The 9,317-nt window shown below is 35.4% G+C and overlaps 1 protein-coding gene across 8 annotated transcripts in view; it reads right to left on the bottom strand.

The window, feature by feature from the left end:
• Nucleotides 1–481: 481 nt before the first annotated feature.
• The window catches only part of LOC115223979 (E3 ubiquitin-protein ligase TRIP12), a 177,115-nt gene continuing 168,279 nt past the window's right edge, over nt 482–9,317 (bottom strand). For all 8 annotated transcript variants that reach the window (XM_029794745.2, XM_029794749.2, XM_029794750.2 and 5 more), the window contains 2 exons: nt 4,175–4,373; nt 482–1,352 (listed from right to left, as the gene is read on the bottom strand). In XM_029794745.2, the coding sequence (XP_029650605.1) occupies nt 1,156–1,352; nt 4,175–4,373 (396 nt within the window). In that variant the 3' untranslated portion in view covers nt 482–1,155. The remainder of the gene's footprint in view (nt 1,353–4,174; nt 4,374–9,317) is intronic.

Below are 9,317 nucleotides of genomic sequence, written 5' to 3'. Positions count from 1 at the left end.
CATTTTTCTCGACATTAAGGGAGAATAGAATGAGGAGGGGGAACGGAAATAATTTAGGGATGAATTTTCAAGAAAAAACAAAAGAGACAACTAAAAGGAAATGTTTTATCCAACCAAAAGTGGTATCAGAGTAAATTTTCAGAAAAGGGTAAATGGGTAAATATTTGTTTAAATAAAAAGAAAAATTTAATTTGTTCCACTTTTTTTCCTTTTCTTTAGATGTGTTGATATTAAATGAAGGATGTTCAAAATAGATACCAATTAGCCGAAAAATCTTCAATATTAACATGACATGAACAATTAGGGGCTCCGTAATGGAGAAAACATATACATATGATACAGCCCTTTCCAGGGATTACATCATTAAGGTGACGTGAGTTTTGGTTGACAGCAATCTTACCATTGAATAATAATTTTGTAAATTGCTTCCTTCCCCTGTAATAGGGTTTATGAAAACTACCCGTATTAAAAAAACAACATGTAACTTTATAACTTTATTATTTCAGTACAAACATATCAAGCACAAACAGCATGGCTACAACTTGTTAGCCAATTTTTATTTTATTTTATATTTTTTTTTTTTTTAGACATCTAGTCCCGGGGAGATAGGGGGGGGCCACAAACGCCACTCATGTCAATATTTTACAAATGTCAATCCTTCACACATTAGCCGTGTGTTGAGTCCTAAGAATGAATGTATAGATGCATCGTGGCAACTGGTCAAATCATGTCTATACATTTTGTTGGCAAACTTGGAGATATTTGTACCAGTTTATCTGTCATGAACATTTGCACTCTCCCTCACAAAGCATATAAGGCGAAATTTTCTAGATAAATGTTAAAATAAGTTTAGGAATGGTTTTTGATCACCATCTACACTCACCAGTCATTTACCAGAATTACTGAAAAGATAAAAAAAATGTTTCTTTCAACCTGGTACATGTCCTTGGAATGATCTTCTGCCAGTCAGATGGTGGCAGTTGATTTCCTTTTTTTCCTGTTGTCAGTTTTTGTTTGATTTTTGATTTGTTTTTTTTTTTGTTTAATTCTGTGGGGTTTTTTTTTTTTCTTTTCTTATTTCTTTGTCAGTGCAAACTGCTGTTGGGTCATCACCATCTAGATCGTCCATCATAGGGACGTGAGTGGCACTGTACTTTAAGATAGGTGGAATGAAAGCTGTCCTTCCTGTGAAGCAAGGTTCAGCTTGTCTCGCATCACTTCCACTGAAGAATAGTCCGGAAGTTTTAAATAATTCACACAAGTCATCACAGATGGAAGGGAGTTATCAGGGTTTTCAGAATTAGAGAATGTCTTTCGTACAATAGTCAGAGGTGGATTTAAACTGCGGAAACCTGAAAGCATTAAGTGGAACAACATTTGTGAGTCAACAACAACACAAAACAGTGTAACAAATATCATAGCAATAATGAAATGTTACTATAAGGTTGTCCCAAAAGTTTGTAGAAAGTCTTGGAAAATAATGGTCTTTATTTTGAGGAATAATTTTTGTTGTTTTTGTTAGTACTTGGCGAGTAAAAATTCAATTTTCGCAAGTGTTTACGAACTTTTGGGACAACCTAATATTTTAAAATATTCTGGAAGTAATTTTTATATTATTATTATTATTATTATTATTATTATTATGGCTGCAGCTCTGAGCTGAAACTAGAGAAGAAGAAAAAAAAAAAAGCAGCAAGCTAGCAAAATCATTAGCATGCCAGGCAGAATGCTTAGCTGAATTTCATTTATCTTTACATTTTGAGATCAAATTCTGCCAGAGTTATGGTGTTTGGTTGAAATCTTTTGTTGTACAGGTGTTTGTATTGAGTGTAATGCAAGATGTGTTGTTCTGCTGGGTATCGGATTGCTGGTGGATGTTTATTTTATTGGATATTTGCTAATATAGAGTGTCTTGTGTAGGTGGATTGTTTTGTTTGGGTTGGGTTGTATTATTGAACTAATTGTCTTGCACAGGACATGGGGTGTTCCTAACAGGGCTATTTTTTGGATAGGGTATAGTGTTGAGGGTTCAGGTATAACTTCTACCATTTTTGCTCGTATGCTTTTTTTTATCACGAACAATGTTCCAGTTATTACTGCTATTGTTTTCACCTTCATGCCCCATATCTTGAATACTTCAATCTCAAGGTCTGTGATAATTTCCCCACTTCTTTTTGGGCAATATTTTGGTTGGAAGGGATCACAATGTCTATCAGTAAGCAGGAGTATTTCTTCCCAATCCTTGATTATTAAGTTTGAGTGATTAAGCTTTGATTTCTTTCTCAATTTGAACAGGCGTATCCCAGATGATTGTGACCTGGTCATTGTCATATACCGTTTTTGGTACATTATTATTATTATAATCGTGGCCGCTGCCAGCCTTCACTGGCACCTGTGCCGGTGGCATGTAAAAAGCACCCACTACACTCACGGAGTGGTTGGCGTTAGGAAGGGCATCCAGCTGTAGAAACACTGCCAGATCAGACTGGAGCCTGGTGCAGCCTCCTGGCTTCCCCAGACCCCAGTCAAACCGTCCAACCTGTGCTAGCACGGAAAACGGACGTTAAACGATGATGATTATTAAGGTGGTAAATTGTCAAAATGAGTAGAGTATTGGAAAAACACCTTGCAGTATTTGTTCCAACTTTTTACACTGAGATCAAATCCCAGTCAAGTACTGGGGTCTATATAATTGACTGTTCCACTGTCCCAAACTTCTGGTCATAGACCTATATTAGAGATATTAATAGTTACATCTCTGTATGCCTTCACTTTAAATACTATAGGGGATAACTTTACTAATTTTTCTTAGAGGATCGGTGAAATAAGTTGTAGCAGAAGTAAACTTAATTATTGAAATCCATCATTCTCTTCAAATATACAATAAACCTTTATTCTTGTTTCTGTCATAAACAAAACTGACTCCATGTTCAAACTGATTAAATTAATGTTCTGAATTGTGGGGCTCACATATGCACTAATGTTAAGAGTATGTGTAGTATAAAATGAAGGTGTGTAGAGAGAGTGAGGTGTATATACGTGTATGGTAAGAAATTGGAAGTGTGTGTGTTTATGTTTATATAGGCACAGTTGTGACAGTGTGGTAAGAAGCTTGCTACCCAACCACATGGGCTCTGGGTTCAGTCCTGTTGCACAACACCTCCAGCAGGTGTCTTCTACTATAGCCTTGGGCTGACCAAAGCTTTGTGAATGTATTTGGTAGGTGGAAACTGAAAGAAGCCCATTATGTGTGTGTGTGTGTTTCTATCCCCCACCACCACCATCACTTGACAACCAGTGCTGGTGAGTTTACTTCCCTGTAGCTTAGTGGTTTGGCAACAGAATAAGTACCAGCCTACAAAGAAAATAAATACTGGGGTTGATTCATTTGATCAAAAAAATTCTCCAAGGTGGTGCCCCAGCATGGCTGCAGTCTAATGGCAAACAATATATATATATATATATATATATATATATGAAATCACTATTATGCAAAAGTGTTGGAAAGTCCAACACGATGCTTTTTTAGAAAACGAAAAAATAGTTTCACTGTTCCATAGCAAAAGCATTCTTTGACAATCTTTGATTTTGGCATCTGAGATGATAGTTTGACCAAAAGAACTGGCTATTGCAAAAAAAAAAAAAAAAAAAAAAAAAAAAACCCTCACATTTGGCCAAATTTGGACATAACAGTTTAACATAATAGCAATGATATTTTGAGATTATATATATATATAAACTCTTGACTCCGTCAGTCACGAATGACCAGGAATGTACCCAAGATGTTCCCCTCTGCAGTACAAGTCTAGGTGGAAAGTCATCTCACAAACAAATGCACAACCTCGGGTTTTTTTTAATGTAAGACCAGCTGTTGTCCATGCATACCAGCCTCTCCTCTCCACGCTACTGATGTTATGCAAGGGAAAGGCTGATAGAGCTTGGCACCAGCCAGTCATGTTGCACAACTCATTTCTCACAATCATAAGCTCAATGCACAAACCACTGAGTCACGCACCTTCACTTAGGTGTGTGTGTATGTATGTATATATATATATGAACTAACTGAAAGTGTGCTAAGTGAGAGAGTGATGTGTGTGTGTATAGTATGTAATAGAATAGTATGTGGCAGTGAGTGCTGGGCACTAAGAATCTACAGATAAGCACTGATATTTACCACCAACTGGAAGTCTTGGAGAGCCAGTAACAAACTGTAAGAAACGGCGTTGGTCTTCTCCAAGGTATGAACTTAATATTTCAAACAAATATTTGACAGCTTTGCTATCATGAGTATAACCATGGTCAGGACGGCAACATTCCATTAGCATCTTCACTTCCCAGACTTCACTTCGACTTCCACAAAATAGTTGCTCAAGCTGAAACAAGAGACAGACAGAAATGATAATGAAAACAAAAGTTTCAATTTCTCTGTTGAGAGAGAGAGAGAGAGAGAGAGAGAGAGAGAGGGAGAGCGATAGAAAGAGAGAGAAGTTTGATGGATTATTCAACAAGATGCTTCAATTCACTGATATCTGACAGGAACATCTTAAACTTTTGTATGTGTCTGAAGATACTCCGACGTCTGGCAGCTGACTTGGCAGACACCCATAAAATTATTAACCATCCTACTAACAATAACTCTGAGCACCTTTTCAAACTCCATCTGTCTAACACCCGTGGACATATTTACAAAGTCAGAAAACAACACAGCTCCCATGACTTTCAGAAACATTTTTTTCACGCTGAGAGTTGCTGAAGCATGGAACAAACTGCCGGCATCAGTTGTTAGTTATCAGAGCACTGCATCCTTGAAAACTTCCATGCTTCCTGAGATTCGCCAACACTACACCTGATTTTCTCCCCTCCATACACACGCAGGCATGTATCTGACTCATACACTGTTCACTTTCCAGACATTTGTATATTACTGCATATACTCTATACACACTTTTGACAAGTTGTGGTGCACCTGAGCACTGTATACAATAATTTCATCATTATTATATAAGAAACTACTCTAGTGTAAACCAAAAAGCCCCCACCACCATCACCACTGTAACTTCATAGCTGAGTTACTGATCTCAAATCCACCCTCTTTTACAAAATCTCTCCTTGCTAATATGAGTTGCATTGTTCATCAGAGTCCCAGTCATTTCCTCTGTAGTTGTTGCCAGCCTAGATCGGTCGGCACAGTATTCCTTGCTTCTAGATTTCATCTGGTTTATTATTTTATTAATTCTTTATCTGGTGACTCATTCAAAGAACTGACTGCAGCAAAGTTTCAATTTTATTTCATATTAAAAATAACTGATTGCAACAGAATATTAATTATATTTCATATCAGAAATATGAAAGATGCCACCTACATTGACAGCTTCTGGACGGCTTCAAACTCATTATCTTTTAATTAACAAGCTCACAACTTATAACCAATTAAGCCCCTCACATTCAGCATGTAAATGAAACTAAAATGTTTTAAATGAATCAGACAGAATCTTTATGTAGTTGTTTGATCTGCTAGAAATGACAGCCAAATTTCCCTAAAAACTACTCACTACCATTTTAAAAGTATAGAAGATGGAATGACCATAAATTATTTTGATCATAGACCAATTAAATCAATACCAGCCTGAAGCTAAGCAACAATTAAAATGTTCTTAGTCATTAGATGGTTTCTTCTATAAACACAATCTTTGGACAACTTTTAGTTTTCGAAAGAAAAATGTCAGTAGAAATTGCGATATTTTAAAAATAGTTTACACATTTTGTTGTATCCAGCTACGGTTGTTCACTTCTCAGTTGAGATCATGTTAGACAGGTGTTGTCCATTTTTTTTTTTTAAACACTAGGGTCAATAAAATAAGTAATAGTAACATTGAGATCAATTCGAGCAGCCCTACTCCACACTCATCCCAGTTAGTTTTATGTGGGTTTGCAAAGAAATCTGATGTTTCAAATCAATAAAAACAACAAGAACATTTGTAGGTCTTCTAAAACATCTATACACAGGCGTGCACACACAAACTCCCACCCACACACTATTAATGACTGGATTTGCATTTTACTACTCTTTAGTGACAAGTGATCCAAAGGTGAATCAAAACGACATTCTTTTAGGCCATTTTTAATAGATCTAGATTTAACTCTTTTTACAGAATGTCGCCTTAAGAGTTGGTACTTTATTTCTGACATATACATGATTCAAGCCTCTTCTTATCTCCTCAAAGACATACATCATCTCGAAAGAGTCCAGAAGCTGACTACCCGCATGGTTCTTGGTTTCAAGCATTTGTCTTGTGAAGAAAGGCTGAAGACGCTTGACCTTTATTCTCTAGAAAAACGCCGCCGCCGTGGTGGTCTCATTCTCGCTCACAATATCATAAGCGGAAAGTGTAACCTCTCGAAAGAGCTGGTCTTCACTCCTGCATCGGCTGCGGGGTCACTCCAAAAAGCTCTATCTGCGACGATTTCATCTCAATCAAAGGAGAGGAGCTTTCTCCATCCGGGTTGCGGATCTGTTGAATAAGCTGCCGGACAAGATAGTGAAGATGCCGATGACCGCTCAATTCAAAGTCTCTCTTGACCAGAAATGGCCTGAACTCTTTGCATGAACACCCTCCCTGTACATAACTCCATGTCTCCCTACATGGCCTTGCTTTTTGCGCCAAAAAATTAACTTAAAGAATTCTCAGAGATAAAGATAACCTTAAACACTCACAAACTGTCTCACAGCTATTTCTAAGAACGGTCTTCTGATGGCCTTTCAATAACAAACTATGATGATGATTTAGATAACAAGTAAGCCTTTTGAATGCTTTAGTTCATCAGTCAACATCTCATTGCTTATATATTTCACTGGGTGCAATTTATTTTCATTGCATCATTTTCTTATACTTTTCAAAAACTTGATCAACCATTCTATAAAATCTTTCACATTGTGTTCCTTTGTATCTTACTCCTTTCTTGTACATAGGGTCAGAGAATCATTCCTTTTTTTACCTCTTATATACACCAACCTGTATGTAGATTCCGAAAACTGGATTTCCTTTCTCTTCATACTTTAAAATGAAACTTCTAGGTTAGTGAAACTAAATTTACTGATTCCAATGTAACTTCTTTCAGATTTCCAACACGCATATGTTAGAAATACTATTTCAATATTTTCTCAAGTATATTATCAATATCTCACAATATTTCTCATATCTATCTCTCTATATTCAAATATAAATTAGAAGCAGTGCTAGTGTAGTAGACATCATTGACCAAACTCATGTGTGGGCTTTGCTTGTTTACCAGTAGACTTGTTTAGAGTGGCGAGTATGACTCACTGAAAGTGCTGGTGTTTTAACAACTGGTACTCTGTGCGAGTCATCCTCAATGTGCTAAACTGCAACCTACTGCCGAACAAGCGAAGCACATACACAAGTATGTGTGGTCAATAATACACACACACACACACAAAGGATATTCCTAGTGTCCATCACCAAACTTCAGAATTGATATTTGATGCATTGGAGATATATTTGGAATTTTAGTCCTTTTAAAAGGGGTAGTGGGGAAGGACACTTGATTTTTTTTAAAGCCTTTTCTTTATTGTTGACAAGGGAAATTACAAAGAATTATTTTTTTTCTATTCAACTCAAAAACAATACATCCTTCAATATCTATTGTTGAAGACTGTGTTTAATTAGAAAGACATGTTCTCAAACATTGAATACCTCACGACATATCGTATATATGCTTGTGAGTTTTAATATCCTCTATATTCTAACAGGTATTATCAAGTGGATAATTTTATCCATCAAACTATTAATTAAAAAAATAAAGAAATGTAAGAATAAATCAACACTAGTCATTGAGAAGTGGCACATGGTAAGATATTTTTGTTCAAACTTTGGTGTTATTACAAATTACACAGTGGACATGAGAAAATTAGGTTTATAAAGATGTTTCAATTGAAGGATAACTCCCAATTTGAATCAAATTTCTGTAAGTGACCGAGAGTGTGTCTGTTCAAAATAAACTACTGCACAGTGTCTTTCAAGCATCAAGCTGATACTGCTCAGTTACTAAAACTTTGTCTAAAAATCACCAAAAAATAAATGTACATGCAAGGTTAGCTAAACTAATGCACTAGAAGGAAAACCATGTTGCCTTAAAGATCAGAAAGATATTAGATTATAACTTTCAAATTGGCTATTACTCTATCCCGGAAGAGCATTAGGAAAGACTAGAATTTCCATTGTGAGATGTGAAATGAAATCTAGAAAATTATTAGATTTGCAAGCAGATTTTTAAAATTCTTTTTTGTGTGCTTTTCTTAAGTATGTAAACATTTTTACAAAATGTAAACTGGAAGAAAAAAGGGAATTGATAGTAAAATCTTTCCTCATTTATTATCACTGAAAATCAAAAATGTAGTTAGAAACAATACCTAATCTGAATGTTAATAGAAAGAAACCAACATTAAGATTGCAGTTTCAAACGAAACTAGTACAGAAGTACTTAACTAGTATTTCTTTACTTTTTCCATCTCACCTATTTAGATAAGATCTGTTGCAGTCTAACATGCATGCAAACAGCTAAAATTAGTTATTGATGTTATAGGAAAGTGAAGGTGACCTGAAAGGGACATATACGATACTAATTTAGATACACACACTAACAGGCATGTTCGATTCAAATAGCTAAGTCTCAGTTTAACATGAACGTAAGTAATATATAAGAGGCCAATTCAGTGTAATAATCATATTTGTTGACCGAAATAAATTAGTCATCTGGAAGACAAAAACATGGAAGTTTTAAAAGTGCACAAAGAAGTTTCAACGAAATATTGGGGTACAATAGCAGCTGACTCACCGCCAATAGACAGTTGTATGATGAAAGAACAGAGAAATCATTAAGTAACAGCTGTTTGATGTAACACAGATGACAGACATCTAGTATTGCACAAGCATTCACTAAGTCCTGCTGCTCTAACTGATATTACAAGTAATAAAAAGTAAATTTAAGGACAAGTAATAATAAAAAAAAAAATAAATAAAAAAAGAGTTGAAAATATATTTAGGTGTATCACTGTAAGATGTGGCAGGTCTTATTTAATGAAGTTTTTTCTGTGAAATGTATTGCTTATTTATTCACATTGCTTTGAATTAGTCATACACAACCTTGTAGCTTCAAGATTTCAATGGTGAGTTTGAATATTTTTTAGAATGACATTGTAGGGTAGGTTATGATCAGTTTTAATATAAAATAGGTAAAATATTTCAGCTGGATATGGCTGGATTAAATGCTAAAGGGTTAATAACTATCTACAGCTA

The sequence above is a fragment of the Octopus sinensis genome, linkage group LG24 (assembly GCF_006345805.1).
Source record: "Octopus sinensis linkage group LG24, ASM634580v1, whole genome shotgun sequence".
NCBI classification, from domain to species: domain Eukaryota; kingdom Metazoa; phylum Mollusca; class Cephalopoda; order Octopoda; family Octopodidae; genus Octopus; species Octopus sinensis.
The sequence above is the reverse complement of the archived record's forward strand: the minus strand, read 5'-3'. Positions and strand labels throughout refer to the sequence as shown.